The sequence below is a fragment of the Amblyomma maculatum genome, chromosome 1 (genome assembly GCF_055883805.1).
Source record: "Amblyomma maculatum isolate TAMU_Amacu chromosome 1, ASM5588380v1, whole genome shotgun sequence".
NCBI classification, from domain to species: Eukaryota; Metazoa; Arthropoda; class Arachnida; order Ixodida; family Ixodidae; genus Amblyomma; species Amblyomma maculatum.
In genome coordinates this window covers 266,555,617-266,573,403 of record NC_139344.1, presented here as the reverse complement: position 1 = coordinate 266,573,403, position 17,787 = coordinate 266,555,617, and the positions used below count along the sequence as shown (strand labels likewise).

At 43.8% G+C, this 17,787-nt stretch overlaps 2 protein-coding genes across 7 annotated transcripts in view; one reads left to right on the top strand and one right to left on the bottom strand.

The window, feature by feature from the left end:
- Positions 1–13,912, bottom strand: part of LOC146206470 (mediator of RNA polymerase II transcription subunit 28-like) — a 50,240-nt gene extending 36,328 nt beyond the window's left edge. For 2 of the 4 annotated variants that reach the window (XM_084591147.1, XM_084591146.1), the window contains exons 1-3: positions 13,623–13,912; positions 6,886–6,952; positions 5,812–5,924 (exon numbers count right to left, since the gene is read on the bottom strand). In XM_084591147.1, the coding sequence (XP_084447273.1) occupies positions 5,812–5,924; positions 6,886–6,952; positions 13,623–13,670 (228 nt within the window). In that variant the 5' untranslated portion in view covers positions 13,671–13,912. The remainder of the gene's footprint in view (positions 1–5,811; positions 5,925–6,885; positions 6,953–13,622) is intronic. The other 2 variants (XM_084591148.1, XM_084591150.1) reach the window with 2 other exon arrangements.
- Positions 13,913–14,118: 206 nt separating this feature from the next.
- Positions 14,119–17,787, top strand: part of LOC146206469 (palmitoyltransferase ZDHHC16) — a 29,804-nt gene continuing 26,135 nt past the window's right edge. Inside the window, exons 1-4 of one of the 3 annotated variants that reach the window (XM_084591144.1) lie at positions 14,119–14,590; positions 14,662–14,853; positions 15,339–15,456; positions 16,950–17,173. In XM_084591144.1, coding sequence (XP_084447270.1) covers positions 14,387–14,590; positions 14,662–14,853; positions 15,339–15,456; positions 16,950–17,173 — 738 coding nt within the window. In that variant the 5' untranslated portion in view covers positions 14,119–14,386. Of the gene's footprint in view, positions 14,591–14,661; positions 14,854–15,323; positions 15,457–15,737; positions 15,813–16,949; positions 17,174–17,787 lie in introns of all 3 variants that reach the window. The other 2 variants (XM_084591143.1, XM_084591145.1) reach the window with 2 other exon arrangements.

The following is a 17,787-nucleotide window of genomic DNA, read 5'->3' as shown; positions in this document are numbered from 1 at the left end:
GGAAATGAGCAGCTTCATTATCAGATACATAAGACAGGAGTCAACAGCCACTGACACAAAGGAAAGAATAAGGTTTCTGTTTTGGTGCTGATCCGAGTGAAGTAATCGTAGATAAATGATTGCAAAGTAGAAGAAAAACAACCATATGCCATCAGCGAGATCAGAGGGACATGAAATTTGGAGGCTGTGGGTTTGGACCTCACAGGCTAAAAGTGATTCCCCCCCTTTTTTTTCTACTTTCTAATCAATTATCTCCACGATTGCATTATTACTTCAAATTGACCAACACAAAAAAAAAAAAAAAAAAATCTATGCTTTGCTTAAAAGGGAACAGTGCAAACTCAAGACAAAGAGGGAAACCAACACCACAGGCGCTGACTTAAAAATGAAGTTTATTTAAAGGATTACTAAGTAGTTTCGAGGCAACCTGTCAGCTGAGTCAATGTCAGGGAAGGTGTAAAGGGCCAGGTAAAAACGATAAAATTAAAAATGCTGTGTTTTGTGTCAGTGGCTGTTGGCTCCCTTAGAGTGTCAAGCAAGTAGTTTTTGTGTCAAAGGAACCATTCTTACACTACATATGTCAATTGTATGTGAAACCTCGCCAGCATTTCATTAACCTTAGTGCAGTGACTAAGGGCAAGACTGCAAGATACAGCTTCCCTGCAGCCTGCTAGTGAGCTCAAGAAACACTGATTTGAGACAGTGATGTTCATCGACAGCACCTGAGACAGAGGGATTACTATTTATTCAAAAGTGTCTCTGAAAATACCAAGGAAAACAGCACACTTTGAAATACCAGATAGCAGGGGTGCAACAGCTGAAATAGGATTTGTAGAAATTTTTGGAGCAGCAAAATCTTAGTTTTGGAGCAGTAAAGTCCATATTAGAAGCAGTTAAAAAAAAAAACACAACTTTGCAGCACAAATTCAAATTTTGGATATGTTAAACAAAGAAGAAACCTTACTTTTGGCACAAATTGGACCATACGAATGTGATCCAAAGGAAATCTAGCAAGGGCCACCTATCAACAGCGATAAGTATATTTCTTTTAAGAATCGCCATATGTACCTAATTTTGTAAATAAACGTTTTGTACTGCAAGGCATGCTACCACACTGAAAAAAAAAAAATAAACAAATAAAAATGTGAGATACAAGACCAAGGAGACTAATTCTTCAAACTTTGGGGATCAAATAAAAATGAAAAAAAAAAAAAAAAGCTGAAGAATTTGCATTTTTTTCTTTTTCTTTTGTATCTAGCGCGGTTTGACAATCTTAATTACTGGATCTTGCTCGCAAGTCTCGTAAAACAACGTTTTACTGAAGGCAAAATACACAGCTTGTGTCGTGCAAATGCAGCTCCAAAAAAGTCCAATTCGAAGCCATGACTGTGACCGGCCAGTGCCCAAAAGCGCGCAGTACAAAAACAAAATATTGATTAGAAAGCGAACGCAGAAAAAAAAGAGAAAAGAAAACCGGCGACTAAAACTCGAAAAAGCCAATTCCCAAAGCAGATAAGAAAGCAAGTTGTAAGCAAAGAAAACTGATGAATGCCTCTTCGGCCCATGATTTACGCTTTCTTAGGGGCTGGTGATGACTCGGTGGTTTGATTAAGGGGAGGTGGGCGATGCCTCAAGATATTAGGTGCATTTCATGCATGGAGCAGACTTTATAGTATTTCAATTTTTCCAGCATCCGTAAATGCTGTTGTGGTGAATTTTGACAGTCTTGGGCTCCACTGCGGCATTATAAAAATCAAGATATAAGGCTTCTGCACGTTTCCCAACCTGCTGACACCCGAAATAAATTTAACATGTACCACCTTAAGATATATTAGCAGAAAACAGAAGTCATAACCGATGCACCTCCTAGACTATCTGATGTCAGGAAAGTAAGTCTATTGACGAGACCACATAAAAACAACCTTGCTGTACATGAATGGCCAAATAAAATACTGAAAATTGCCACGAGCCGCATAAAAAACTACAGATACAACCTATAAAACAATGCGGCACCTAAAACAGTGTTTAAGTATTGCTCCAAAATCACAAGCACCCCCACGGCCCTTTTCACAGTGACGCAGTAGCAGTGGTGCCTCGTTACAAACGGTCCTTTTGCATTATGGGGATGCTTTGCCACATGGACTGTGACCCGTGAGGTGAAGCATCCTCAAAACGCAACAATTCAGCGTACTCCAAGAGCGGAGGAAGCCCATGAATGTTAGGGAGAAAAATATGAGCAGGCATTAAAACGGCATGACACCATCTCAAAATAAAACTACAAGGGCAGTGACACATGATGCAATGTCTGAAACGTCGTGACTGGCCATATCACGGCCGCAGGAAGTTCTCCCTGAGTATGGAAAACTTTTGCGGCTAGTTGGGGCATTATGGCGCAGCATGGTGCAAATTTAACAAATTTGACGCTTATTGTGCAGCAGAAGTAAGCAGCTGTATCAAAATGGTGGAATTGGTGCAGCCGTTGCACCCCTGCAGGTAGGCAAGTATGCGAGATTTAACAGCCGGAAACAGCACATGAACTAAGAGATATGCCTTAGAGGGGAACCAGATTTTTTTGTACCACCTAGGGTTCTTTAGGAGCACTGACATCACACGTCTTGTGCACACACTGAAATGTGGCTTCTATCCTGTATGTGGACTGAGCAGCCAAATTCCATAACCACTGAGCCACCCCGGCAGGTGCCCTTAAACTATTTTGGTTGCTGCACATGTTTCAGTGCATGCAGGTTATGTACATCTGCATTTGGAAACTACGATTTGCTGAAAGTAGAAACTTGACACCCCGCAGTGCATTAGCCCCAATGTAGTAAATACTAATACTTCTGCAGAGTAATAAATCACTTAACTATTAAACCGCCGTTTGCTTTTTCTCTCACACATAATGACTTCTTACAGCACATGTCTGCTCATGTTGTGGTGCACATATATATGACAGCAACAATATTTCAATGCTACTTCACAATGAGCATTCACAGTGCCCATTTTTTGGATACACCTACCAAACCATGGCAGTGGTTGCCTACTATTATACATATTGTATTTGCAAGTAAAAGTAAGTACTATAACACGAGCCCTAATATAAAGCTAGAGGAGAGTTTGTGGCCTCATGAAAATGAGAACAAAATATACTACCATCATAATGCGGCCCCACCCTATTCGTGGCGACCACAGGTGGGAGCTGAGAAAAAAATGAAGATCACACAAAATACACGAAAGCAACGCGAAAGTCAGTATTATTTTAGAGGCAACACTTCAGGAGTATGTGCAACCTCAAACTCGTTAAAGCATTCAGTAGAAACTGCCCTCGCTACCGTGCACCGCTGCACAGCTGCTTCGTGTTTGCCTAACTATGACTGCTTGCCCTAATTTCCTTTCGTTATACTACTCAACTTTTCCATTCTCATCTCTTTTTTAACAGTTTACGCCGCCTTCTTTCCACATTTCGAGGCATTCTTTCCTTCACCCGTGTGCACCGCATGACCATAAAGACGGCATGAAGTTGTCTTCTAACAACTCTAGTTTAGTGGTGAAGCTAACAGTAGGTGTTTTGTGGAGCAGAGGGTAAAAAAACATTGTTTAAATTTATACCTTGGCTCCGATAATAATGCGAGATGTGTTCTGAAACCAAATTAAGAAACCGATGAACTAAGAAAAAAAAAAACTTGTGCTATATTATTATAAATATGGCACAGAGGCGTGCTCACTCCTCCAGATTCTAATCAACTTTCTAATCAATTGTCTCCACCATTGCATTATACTTCACATTGATCAACACAAAAAATGAATCCCTTGTGCTCTGCTTAAAAGGGAACAGTGCAAACCCAGGACAAAGTGGGAAATGAACAACACAAGCGCTGACTTACAACCGAAGTATTCGAAAGAATTAAGTAGCTTTGAGGCAAACTGTCAGCTGAGTCAATGTCAGGGGCGGTGTAAAGTAGATGCAACATGTCTGAGAAGTGCCGTTTCCTTAGAGTGGATGTGAAAACTGCTTCATTAAAAACAATGACCCATTAAGTAAACAAGTTTTGACCAATCAGTTTGCTCTCAAAACTAAGCCAAAGATACAAAGCATTAACAGCACTAAGACACACTGAGCATGCATGGCAAAGATAAAGACAACAAATTGAAAGCAACGAGTTGCCAGCAGGTCGCCCGAATGATAGCACGGGTGACCAGCAAAAAGATGGGGATGAAGGAGCCCGACACACTCAAACTTGTCCGGAGCCTCGTTATTAGCAGAGTAGCGTATGCTCTACCCTACTTCAATATGACCAAAGGAGAGGAAGACAGAGCGGACGCCATCATCAAAATGGCTATCAAGACCGCACTCAAGCTCCCCAAGAACACACCGAACCACAAACTAGCAGCTCTGGGTCTGCACAATACAATACAAGAATTAGCAGAAGCCCAAATCAAGTCACAGCTAAACAGACTTCTACAAACGAGGACGGGAAGACGGGTGTTGGAAAGACTGGGATATAGCACACACCTACAGGTTTATAACAAGACAAGAGAGGTATCGCGGGAAGTCAGAAATTGGTACCGAGTTCGGCCCATACCTAGAAACATGGACCCCCGCCTACACCCGGGAAGAAGGCAGGCAAGGGCAGAGTATTATGAAAAAACATTTGGCCAACAAGACACGTCAAGGTTCACCGATGCAGCCTTATACGAAACCAACGCAAAGAGGGCGATAGCCACGGTCACAGACTGCGAAGGCCGGGAGGTAGTTAGCACCTCGATCCAAAACTGTACAGTCACGGAGGGAGAAGAAGTGGCTATCGCACTGGCCATTAGGCAAGGAAGAGAAACGGGAGAGAGTCTGACGATACTGTCCGACTCTCAATCCGCATGCAGAAATTTTCAACGGGGTAAATTATCTAAGGTAGCGCACCAAATCCTTTCTTCCACAAGCGAGCCAACAAAACAATGCACTCAAACACTAGTGTGGATTCCGGGGCATGCAGGGGTCACGGGGAATTTGTACGCAGACAGGGTAGCACGAGGACATGCAACCTACCGTGCGCCCAACAGTCTCGGGACAGAGGACCTGATTCCGCTTGACCCTGACTACACCACAATACTACAACACTATAGAGGCTTGCGGAAAGTATATCCGGAGCCGCATAAAAAGCTCAGCAACGAGGAGGCCATAGATCTGAGGCGGCTACAGACGGGCACCTTCATTAATTTACACATATTACACATGATGCATCCCACGACATTCAGAGACGAGTGCCCGTGGTGCGGGAAGACCCCTACCCTGTACCACATAACATGGGAATGCAGCTCACATCAACTACAAAAAATTGAAAACCCAAATGAAAGACAGTGGGAGGCTTTGCTGGCCAGCTCTGACCCGGAGGCTCAGCTCTACCTGGTCACAAGAGCTCGCAAACTGGCGAAAGCCAGTGGTGCCCTGGACTGGGGGCGCCAACCGCTCGTCAGCCTCGGTTGAAGAGGCGAAGAAAAAGATCCCCGAGCAGTTAATAAAGTTCACTCACTCAACAAGTAGCCCAAGCATTTGAGAGCTAATGCCTAAATAACTACACTTCTTGCTCCTATTTGGCACTCAACCTGCACCATTTAATCATAAAACCTCTTGGACAGCCAAGAAACATTTGAGTAACCTAATCTTGCCTTACAATGGCCACTGTTACACATAGCTTAGGCATTTGCCGCAATAAATAGATTAACAAGCTAAAAGCATAACTCACTAAAGCTGAGAACGCAGAAAATTTCTACGCGAGGCTGTGATCCATTATGGCTTTTTAAAGAACCAAGACTTGCCTCCATAATAATTTGCTCGGACTTCTGAGCCGACAGCACCAGTCTTTTTTGGAGGAAGAAACTCTCCATTTGCTTTGCAAGATCCAGGAACCGTTGTATTGTCTGCTCCACCCCTAAGAGCAAATGAACCAAGGAGAGAATTACATGGGTAGATCTTCACACATATGAGAGCAGTTACAAAAAAGTGGATTTATGGAAAACCAACAAACAGAATGGTTGGGAAGGAAGTCTAGTGGCATTTGTGCTTTGTTGTTTTATAAACTTCACATCAAATATATGTCTACTAGAAGAAAAAAAAAAAGGAATATTTGTACAGCTGTCGGTGCTGCAGGAACTGAATTTAAGAACAGCAGTCCAACTTTCTTATCTTCCACCCTACCCCTTCCATTCCCACAGGCAGCAGATCAGATGTTTTAGTTCTCAGTGGTTTTCATGGCTAGCACTCATCTTCCCGTTTCTTTTCGTTTAAGCCTCGAATCGACTGCAGCCCGTGAGTGTAGCTGGATCTAACGAGAAATCTGAGTCGACAGATAACTGTGCCAAAACACACTATACAATACATAAGAACTAAAAGCAGGATCGAATCCCGGCCTCGGCGGCTACGTTTTGATGGAGTCGAAACGGAGTGGCATCCGTGTACTGTGCGATGTCAGTGCACGTTAAAGAACCGCAGGTGATCGAAATTTCTGGAGTCCTCCACTACAGCGTCTCTCGTAGCTTGAGTCACTTTGGGAGGTTAAACCCTACAAACCAACCAACCAATTCATTATATGTCTTACTAGTCTTCTTCTTTCCTATATGCAGACAGTCATGAGACTATATTTCCACTAAGTGAATTTGGGACCAGAAACTTATGAAGAGCAATGTGACTTCTAGTCCCTCTGGAGTGTTTAAAGCCCTAAAGAAACACCTTTGTACTGAACTACAAACCCTGACTTTGAGTGGGTGTCTGATGTTAGACTTCAGTGCTCTACTATTTTTTTTTTTTGCAGCAGCAGCAGCCCTCCCAAAAAATTCTTCAAGCGTTTTAAAACTACTATTAAAAATGAAAATATTTCTCATCAACTGACTCACCTGTCTTCACCTCTTCCGAGTCACGGACGTAAAAATAGTCTGGATTAGTGACTGCAGCCAAACATGCCTGAAATTGAAATGGTTAGAGACTTGAACATCTTTTCTCTTTCTGTACACCCTGCATTCTATAATTGTTAGTGATTTTCACCACTAATAAATAGCAGCCACACACAAAATGTTTTTGTTTTACGTGTCTTTGAAGACCGAAGAGCCAAAGCCGTATAAGGAAAAAGCTATAGGGACCAGGGACCCATTGTATGGCGCCACCGTCGCCTCGGTGGAACAGCGCCGCCCGCGGCGGAGTGCCGAAACAGCGGAATGCCGAGGCAGCTGAGCGGCGCAGTCGTTTCCGTTTCTGCGAGGCGTTTTTGAGGCTGTCCCTACCTGTCGTTTTGCGGCGTGGCTTTGAGAGCTTTGAGCTGCTTTGAGTAATCACAAGGAGTATTTTTTGACCGGGAAATCTTGAAAAAGAAAAGGGCCGTTCTCGGTAGGGCGTGCATGTTTTTTTTTTTGAAACCGCCTGGCGCATGGTATTTCTGTTATATACTCGAAAATGTCGCGCGCGTGATTTCACCATGCGCTAAGAACACCATCGTTAGGTACTTGTTAAGTAGACTTAGAAGAAGGGAATTGCGCCTGCACTGCGCGTCCACCTTATATTAGGTCTAGTCGAAACCTGCCTGAAGATCAAATACCGTCGAGCCGTGTAGCCGTGGTGCCGTAGTAGTGGTAGTTGTAATGGGCAGCGTTCATGTAAAATGAAAAAGATGCTGCACCTGTCTTTTTGGTAATAGCTAGGCTCAAACGATTCAGAGTAGAATAATAGCAAATGACATTCCAGTTTCAACCTTGCAACAAGAGCTGTAAGAGGAGAAAAATAAACAAGCAAGACAAAAGTAGGATTCTATTTATGGTTAGAATAGCAAACACACATATACTTCCAGGACTTCCTGCACAATAGAGGGTTTACAAAAGTACGTCTGGCAACCGTGAGCGGCATCCTGATCCCGCGCTGGCCGCCATATTTTGTTCGCTCCATCCGTTCGCTTCGTGTCCGTCCGTCAGCGCTCGCCGTTCTGTTCGCGCTTTTCACGTTTAAACCTAGCGTGCTGTGCTTGGACCTCTGTTCGGTCCCTGGCGGTTTCTGTTAGAGACGCCTAGAAGCGTATTTTGACAGCCGAGACGTGGCGGGGCCCACCGGCTGTGCTGCCGAGCGCAGTTACAAATTGCTCTACGAGTCGTGCATGCTAAGGAAGAAAATTTAGAATGTGTAATTGATTGTTTGAAATAATTGAAGAATGTGTTCAAAAGTGTCAAATTGCTCAGAATGGAAAGCCGATTGTTGCTGACGCATGCTTATTGGTGTAAAAAAATATAAAACGTCAAATAAAGTAAGAATAAATAAAGAAATGATAGAATATAACATAACATACATAACATAGGAATATAACATACATAACACCATATAACATACTACACTTGTGTGTAGTATCAGAGTCAGAGGACTCTGGTAGTATGTTACTTTTGATGAATTCATATTTCACTGCATTGTATTCTTTTCGCCCCTCCTGCTAGGGCCCAGTTAGGGCCTGCAGTATTTGGTAAATAAAATAAATAAATAAATAAATAAAAGAGCTAAAATATAACACGCGAAGGAAAAAACCATTGTGCGTGTGTGTGTATGAGAGAGAGACACTATCGCGTTATACCTTTAACGGCGGAGCTTAAGTGACCCCCTAATTTTTCTATAACGATATGATATAATATAAATCTGATTTTATGAACACAGCCAGTTGCACAAAGCACAAGCACTTCACAGTAATGTGAGTTGACTTTTCAAATTTCTTTTCGTTTCGTTTCAGCCGAGTTCTTCCTGCTCAGAGTTCCTCGAAGCTTCCGATGTCAGCGCTTTCATATGAGATTACGGCTTCAAATGTTTACTTTCTGACAGAGGAAATAAACAAGAAATCGACATATTTAAAAATTCCAGTGAATTTCAGGTAGCTGTGAATTAGCGAACCATCGGGTGACTCGAAAAAACACAAAAGTGAAGCGCACGCTTCGTTATTTTATCGGCCGCGCTGGCAGGTATAAAACCTAAGCTGCGCGCTCTGGACGTGGACCGGTCGAAACGAGCTGTACGTAAGCATGTTACAACACACTAGTGGGATGTCATCTTTTCCTGATTTTCTAGACGCCGCGGGTTTGGCAGACGCTTGCTTTTGCAGCGTGAAACACGCACCTCGGGCGCACTAGACAACCGTATTGCTCTCTGCACCAAGGACTACCATTTCGTACGACTGTAAAAAGTAGTTTCGGTAATCATGCGCGTGTCTTAAGTCAAATACACAATGGTAAATGTAACCTACGTACAAAATGTTTCAAAGAACGTATTTGCACAACAGCATTCGTTACACATGCATTGCTCCTTCTCCCGTGTCCTCCATCGCAGCATAAGTTTATCCTTCAAGTTCACAAGGCTCCATAGCGCGCAAAACAATTAACCTTGCTGTTTTAGGTGATAGCACATTCTGTGAGCTAGCTCCCAGTCAGAGGGACGTGCAGTAATGCTTTACATGATGCAAGTGACCCTTGTAAAGCCAATTAGGACTGCAAACGAACGGTCGCATATACGCGTATATCTTGATTCCGTGCGCGTCTATGACGGTGCGCTGGCTGCAGAAGGGCACGCAACAACATGCTGGCATCATTCCGAATAGAGCTTGGAGCTAACAGCGACTGCTGTGATGTTAAAAAACGAAACAATCGCTTGTGAGCATTCCAATGCACTTTCGGTGCATGCACGGGTTCTACGAAGGCGCACGTTGACAGCGTACTCGATGGGAGGCGCAGGCGGACTGAGCAAAACATGGCCGCCGCGCACAGTTTCCGTTTCTTTCACTAGATGGCGGTAACTTTTGTAAAGCCTCTATTACGCTACAATAGCTCAATGAACCCAGCCTTGAGACTATCAAACTTAATCATAATATAAGCCAAATGAGTAACACCACCTCAGCATCATTTTTACATATACGACAATGCTCTTGTTGAACGCGTCGGAGCTGCTACATATAATTGACTTTGAAAATATTATACTATACATGCCTTTCTCCCGACATGCTGCGGAGGTTGTGAAAAGAAAAAAAAATTAAATTTCCTGCTAGCGTTCTCTCAGCGCAGGAAGTTCAATGCGATTGACCGCACCTGCTTTGAACATCTGAAGGTAATAGTCCAATACTGTCAAACTGTTAAACACACACACACACACACACACACACACACACACACACACACACACACAGTGTGACGTGTTGTAAGATAAGCCACCGACAACTAAGAGAGCGTTTTATTGTTAAATGCATCCCTCTGATGGCTCCTTCGCTAAGGTGGTCTACTTTCTCAGCGTACAACGAACTTGCGGGGCCGATACCTAGCTGACCTCGATACCTGATGAGTGTGAGGGGACACGACCATGTATGTAGTTATCTATTTGCATGTAAAGGAATCCGGATAACTGAAAGCCATTCCTTTTACAACTTTGTCACTGCAGCTTGCCGGACTGCTGCTAAATGTGTTTACATTGGCCATAGAAGCAATTTCTGAGAGAGGTAAAACGGTCTTGTCATACTACGCCACAATCAGGAAATCTCACGTTCACTAAAATGCCGATGAAAAACACATGTATTTAGGCGGGCCAGGAAATGGACGCTGCTGAGAAAATATGTAAAGCCGTGTCAGGTGCAACGTGAATGCGAAAAAAAAAAATTGCTACATGGCCTTCGAAATCAAAAAAAGAAAAATGCTACGTTTATGTATATTTTTTTCTTGTTCGACTTTTATATGAAGCCGATAGCAGATTTTGTGACCATGCGGTATAGACTGAGCTGTGAAATGAGTGATTTTATTAGGCAAAATGGACATGCCACAAACAAATGTTAACAAATTCTAAGAGTATCAACACAGAGCTCTCAGCGCATTTTCATTGGTTGACAAGTGAAAAGAGGAAAAATGACAAGATCATGGTAATAGGAATTGTTGATGTCTCCTATCTGCTCTGTTTGTTAAGAGAGAAAAAAGTAAATTATCTTTGACTATGTCAGCGAAAGTATCTGCACAAACATTGTCTTTGCCCATCACTAACGCAGCCCGAACGACGATGGTGGAGCTGCCTTTTCTTTTTCCATGCTGGCGTTTTCGTGTACCCAGGCGGGGAAATGCTAGCGGTGTAACTTACGCTGTTGGGTTACTTCGATTTCCAATTGTCAATAAAGTGACTACAGATGAAGGAGTGCGGCTTCGACTCCGAGACTCTCGTGCCGTCACTCCTGGGGAACAGAAGACACACGGCATCTGGTAGCAAGTGGAATTTTAAAAATTCGGCACTTTCCATGACCACACAGTAAGCAAATACGCAGATTCGTGCCTTTGCCTTTCAAAGAACCATGCTTAGGTCACCCGCCACTCATGCTTCTGTGGAAACCCGTAGAAATGAATAAACTTAAAAACGTCCGACGAGTTTGCGTAGCTGCCAGTGGAGCCAACAACGCACCACGTTTCGCCAACCTTGTTTGGCCAGACTTCATTTCGCTGGACATATTCACACAACTAGCCCAACTTTCTGTTCTCTTGAGGATATATTCACGCACAACGTCATCTAAACCTTAGGATTTCCGATTTCCACACGAACCAACGACAAACAGTACGCTCCAATGCGCTGGCAATGTGCCGACCGGGGCCGCCGCATTCCGGCGATTGAGCGATGCACCGAGAGGCGGCGCCACCCGTTCAGCTGTCCGGTCCCTGTAGGAGATATGCACGTGACGTCATCTGCTAGGGACGCTAGCGGCCAGCGCAGAATTCGCCATACGCGTGGTCGTGTGTGTGGGCGCCGCACCCAGCCGCAGTATTCAACTCGTTCTGATCCGTGGGGTAAGCCTTTCGTGTCTTTACAGAATTTCTGCGTGCGCCAGCGAAAACCATGCGAGCGAGTGGATACACCCGCGGACTTCGTGGAACAAGAAAAACGACTGCCTGGACAAAATGTTTGACTTTGTGAAAACACCGGCTCGTACGACCGCGGTAACTTCGTCGAGGTGTGTCGTCTACTACAAGACCACTGCTTCGCGTTGAATTCCCTGATATCGGTGCCTGCCATGTGAAGTGCCATGTGAAGAAATTAAAACGTACTAAGCCATGAATGTGTTTTAATTTTTGGCAAGAAAGCAAGGCCAAGAGCCACACGTGTGTGAGGGTGTCGATGACCGGCGTGCCGTTTTTAGAGGTGAGCACATTGCGACGTGTCTGTTCGCTTAGCTAACGCTGTCACCTCCTCCGACTTGCAAGTGACATATTACAACTTTATCAAGCGTTATCGCTGCACATTGCGTTGTTTCGAACCTAGGTTCCATAGCTACGTTCAGTTCAGTCATGTCCGACTCTTCGTGACCCTATGGGCCATATCACGCCACTCTTTCCGGTCTCACTATCTTCCTAACATCACATAACTTCATCTACAGCGCCTCAAGGATGCCATCTAACCATCGCGTTCGCTTCCTACCCCTTCTCCGGCGACCCGATACTAAATGTGTCAAACATATGCTCTCTGGGTGTGCCGTTTATCCTGCGAGTGCGTGACAGCACTTTTTTTCTCGACCTTCTGTCTGCGAAATTAAGCAACTGCATTGATTCGCTTTACTGCTGGAACAGCGCCTGTGGAAGCTTCGGCAGTTTGCCGACTACTGCCACTAGAAGTGTACGTTTCGCTGCCATGCCAGCTTTGGAATTGGGGAATTTAATGCGCTCGCTGTCTTTTCAAGATGTGTTCTGCCTCTAAGGCAGCTAACAACGGGTTTAACGAGCTGCAAGTCGTTTTTCCTGAAATGGGCAACACTGATCAGCGTGTTATGTACAGGAGCATCAAAATATCGCTGCAGACTCCATGCGCATAAAGGGCTCAACAAAGAAAAGAGGATGTGGACGTATTTACCAGCTTGATAAAACTTTACGGATCACTTCCAATATACGGCGGGCACCTGACAGCGAACCTGAAACTGCGCGAGCCGACGCGCGCCGATGCCACCGGCGACCTCCGACATGGCGGACGAGGCGGGACGATGCCCGCGCCATCTGGTAGTATGACCTCAGTGAATACAGTTAACTAATATTCTAGTTCACTGTATACATCATGCAGTGCTCTCACAATGAAACAATCAAAGAAAGATGGTCATCTAACTGGCAGTCACGCCCAAGCAAAGCTTCGTCCGATAAGGCGCACATGCATCGACAGGCGCTTGTCCGGGTGCTCTGACAGCAGCCGGACAGGCATATTTCAGCAAGCTCGCTCACGCTTATAAAAAAGTTATCGCCTATCCGCACTTGTGCCTTATGGGCAAACCAATTTGCTTGCGTCAAGCCATTGCCAATCAACTTCATATCCATGGTACGCCAGTGTATGGAGAGTTTACTCAAAGCGCCCCTGCTTACTGTAGTGACAAGCACAGATTTCTACGTTAGTGAAAGTGAAATAAGCGCTTCGCAATAAGTCAACAACGCCAATGAAGCGATCTGCATATAAAGGGAAGTTTGTCACAAGCCGAAGTTTGCAAGCAAGTAGAATCTGTAGCGAATATAAAACATTTTCAATTAGCCGGGCATAGACGCTAAGCCTGCTCTAAGCAACCTTATCTTAAAGAAGAAAAACTCAAACGGTAGAGCAACAGAGAAACAACAGACCATACCTGAAACGAGCTCTCAAAATCGTCCACGATGTGGTTAGACGAAGCCATACCGGACCCTGCTTTCCGCCGGCACGTCACGAACGGTTGCTTACGGCCAATCTAGCTAGCAAAGCTGCAAACGATTGTTCAGTTTACAGCTAGATTCAATGCACAGCTCAACAAAAGCTCTGCACAATTCTCTCGGGCTTTAGAATACAGACTGTTCAAGTAAGAAGAGATGCCGAGCTGCCAAGATACGCAAATGCCCAGCAGTACACAAGCCAAGCACGAACGCGCGCCCGCGCTATGGATGATGATGATCCCAATTATAGTTTTCTACCGTAATTTCTATGTGTGGAGAAGTGCTTTTCTGTTTTAGTTTAAAACTAATATATTCACAAAATGCTTTTTATAGTTTATCGTTTTTATTTCACGACAAAAACGTTGTAAGTTCAAGAATTAATTAAATATAATTTGTAATCCAATCCAATCTCAACTTGTAGTCGGTTGTCGGGCGCAGTCAAGTGTGACGGGTTATGGTGACGGGGATCGGTGTATCGGAAAATATCCGCTCTTCGTGGTAGCTTCCAGTTCTTGCTGCAATAATTTTGCTTGAAAATTCGTAACTGCTTAATTATGTTTGAAAACCTTAGGCGGCGTTCTGTGCTGCGAGGAGTACTTTTTGACAGCGTCATCATTGGCGGCCCGTTGGTGACATGTCGTCTGCTTCTTTTCTAGACGCATCAGATTCTGGGTTCTCGTGTTTCATGAGGCCAACTTGACCGATGGAGAGAGTTATGCAATTTGTTCGTTACATTTGTCGCGGACTCAAGCGTTTGAGATATAGGATTCGGCATAAATTTTTCTACCCCAGAATCGTTTTCAACTCTCTAGTCTACAATGAATTTGCCGACATCTATTATGTTGGAGACACCTGCATGGAACCACTGTTTTGGATTGTCGACCACTTCACGAAAGCCATGGGACCGGTACGAGAAAGTGCTTATAGTGATGGCTAAAGTTGCTTAGCATCTTTGTGACTATGTTTTTCCCTATGCAGATATTTGTCGCCACAGTTACCATTGTGGCATGTACTGTTATTGCAATCGCATATATGATCGGCATACCTTACTGGTGGGAAAATAACAAGTACATCCTTCTAATCGCACTAGTCATTGGACACTGGCTTCTACTGAATATCGTCTTTCATTATTGGATGGCTCTGACGACGAACCCGGGCACGCCTCCTGAGGTATGTAACTGCTGCTTACAGTCGTCTATTGCGGTTCCCGAAACAGTTGGCAGGTTTCGTTCTTTCTCTTTTTCCTTGTTCCAAGTTTTCAGTGTTGTCAACAAAACGTTTAAAAGGCTAAAAATGAAAAGGAAGTGCACGCACTGTTCTTGTAGTCCATTTATGTACCTTTTGCTGTAAGATGTTTAAAAAGAATCTACTTTTGTCCTCACTATGCTGCCTTTTACGCCTGTGCAGTTAAGACTGTCTGCCACATAGTAATCGTCTGAAATGCTGACTAAAGTCCCTCCCCCCCCCCCCCCTTTTTTTATATGATAGAGGGACTTTAGGGCTGACTATCTGTTTTGAATTCATTGTGTGGTATGCTCACTTCAAGTTGTGCGCATGTATTCTACTATGCATTTGTTGGCGTAATCCTAAGTTCTCATAGTTTTCATGTGTGCTCTGTAGACCGTTGCACTTGCATTTAGTTCATCTCGTTGAAGGCTTCCTCAATACCAGAGGTGGTCTCCATATGCAAGAAGTGCATTGCACCGAAACCACCACGTGCACACCATTGCAGTGTGTGCAATCGCTGTGTCCTGAAAATGGATCATCACTGCCGTATCCTTTCTGCTATCAGGTGTTCCTGCACAAGCTTCAGTATGGCACCTTGGCAATCAGCATGAAGTTTTTGTTGTGTAGATGTTGGGAAAGTTTTAATTACATAAATGAATCTGTATATTATATGCTCCAGTAACTTATGACAGCAGTTGCTGTTCTGTAGCTTTTTTATGCAGATTCATGATAATTCATCCAATGTCAAGAATGAATTACTGATGCAGCTAATGTGTCAAACCCGTGTAAATATATGAGAGGACCGTTATGTTTTGTTTGGTTTGTAGTGCTTAATGTCCCTAAGCGACTCAGGCTATGGGAGGTGCCGTACAGGAGGACTCCGGAAATTTCAACCACCTGAGGTAACGTGCACTTGGACCATTATGTTATAACAAAGCACGTGTTGCAAAGGGTTGCCATCTGCCTTGAGTTTCATGGGTCATAAGAAACTTTTGATCAAAATCCCAAGTTCTGACCTAACTCTGTTGGGAGAGCAGAATGTTCCAAATCAAGGTCTGCTTGGACACACAAATGATAGTGGCATGCACTTCAACAATTGTGAACCAAACCCAGTGATCACACTTATTGCCAACACCCAGGGTCAGCGGCAGGGTAACCATTCAAGCTATGAAGTCACTGTCATCGAACTGCAGATTGTTGGGGTAATTGGCAACACATTATGGAAACATGTTGGAGCACTAGAAAGGCATGCGCCACAAGTGCTGTGCATTTCTGTGAAGCCTCATGCTATGCCTTTGGCACAACCCTAGGCACAACTTGCATCTGCCGTAAGTCTAGCCTGTGTCACAGAATGTTGTCATTTTTGCTAAAAAGTATTGACCTTTGATAATGCACGACTTGCCATGTTGCATATTTTACTCTTTTATTGTTCTGTCAGTAGACAGGAGCAGTATGCGGTGTGTCAGCAAGCAGTAGAGACCACAGAACATGTTATTCTGTTTTGTCCAATGCTGCAACCACAGCATCAGGCCGAAATGACTTTCGAACAGGCACTTGGATTCCTGCCTCGACGACTGCTTGATGCTGATTTGGCTGCCAGAGACACAGTTATAATAGGAGAGACAGCCAGCATGGTTGCGGATGTGAAAGCAACTGTGAAAACAACAAAGCAATGACTTGCGTTGTGGCAAGAAATCTTTGTGAAGACGAATGGACTGTAGGGACACCTACATAGTTCGACTAGGACACGTGCGGAAGTTTTTTTAATGAGGACCGCCCGTTACAAAGGGGAAGCTGCATATCCTAATCCATAAGTGTTGCTTTTTTTGTCACATTATGGTTTTAAAATTAATTTCCTAATTCACATTCACATGCCGGGTAAAAAAATAAAAAATATATCTGGAAAACTGTGTTGTAAATTTCTCCCATGAACTATTTTGATCAGTTGGCAATTCCAAGTTAAATACTGTAAAAGCCATGGTTGTATTCTGTACGTAACATCAGCACATGTAATGCATTTTCCTTAAGTGCCTTTACAGCTTGGTTGAACAACTGCATTGGCCACTTCACACACCGTTATTTCTTCATGTTTTGCTCCTATGTGCTCCTTGGCATCATATACCTAATGATATTTGGCTACAGAATTGCCTATGAAGAGTACTTTGGTGCTCTGCTTGTGCCAAATGTTGGTGTCGCAAACTCCATGATTCAACTAGGCAACCTCGACATGTCTGCCAATTTCACTCTGCAGGATATGCCTGGGGTATGGATACACTTATTGAGGCTTTTCCATGAGTGGCATGTTTCTACATATTTTGTTACTTTATAATAGTTCATGGCATGGTTCTAAGAGAGGTCATATGCTTTACGAATGCTTTTTCCTTCACTCTTATCAATTCTCAACATTCACTGTTAATTCTGAAGAATTAATATTTCCTTGCAACTGAATGCAGTATGATGCTCTAAGCAGAACATAAATATACTTAGTGTGCTAAAGGGGCCCTGTTATGCCCTTCTATGAAGGTGCCATCATTTTATTTCTTTCTAAAGAATTCCTCCTTGTACTGGAAAGTATGAGAGCAAAACTAGCTGAGCATGTGATGCACACCATTCTTAGCCAGTCGTGCATTCTCATGCTGGCCATTCCACCTTTGATGATAGTATTTGTGCGAACATGTTGTTGTCGCCTTTTGTGTCAGGAAACCATCCTATGCATTTGCACTGACGTGGACAGGCCATCCTGATGTAACAGAGACATGAAGAGTTACGAGAGTTTAAAAGGAACATGGGAATAAATAAGCAAGGGCGTTGAAGGGTGCAAGTTTTCTTAAAGTAGAGCTAGCCAAAAAATTCCTTCTAGCAAATGAATAAACAGAC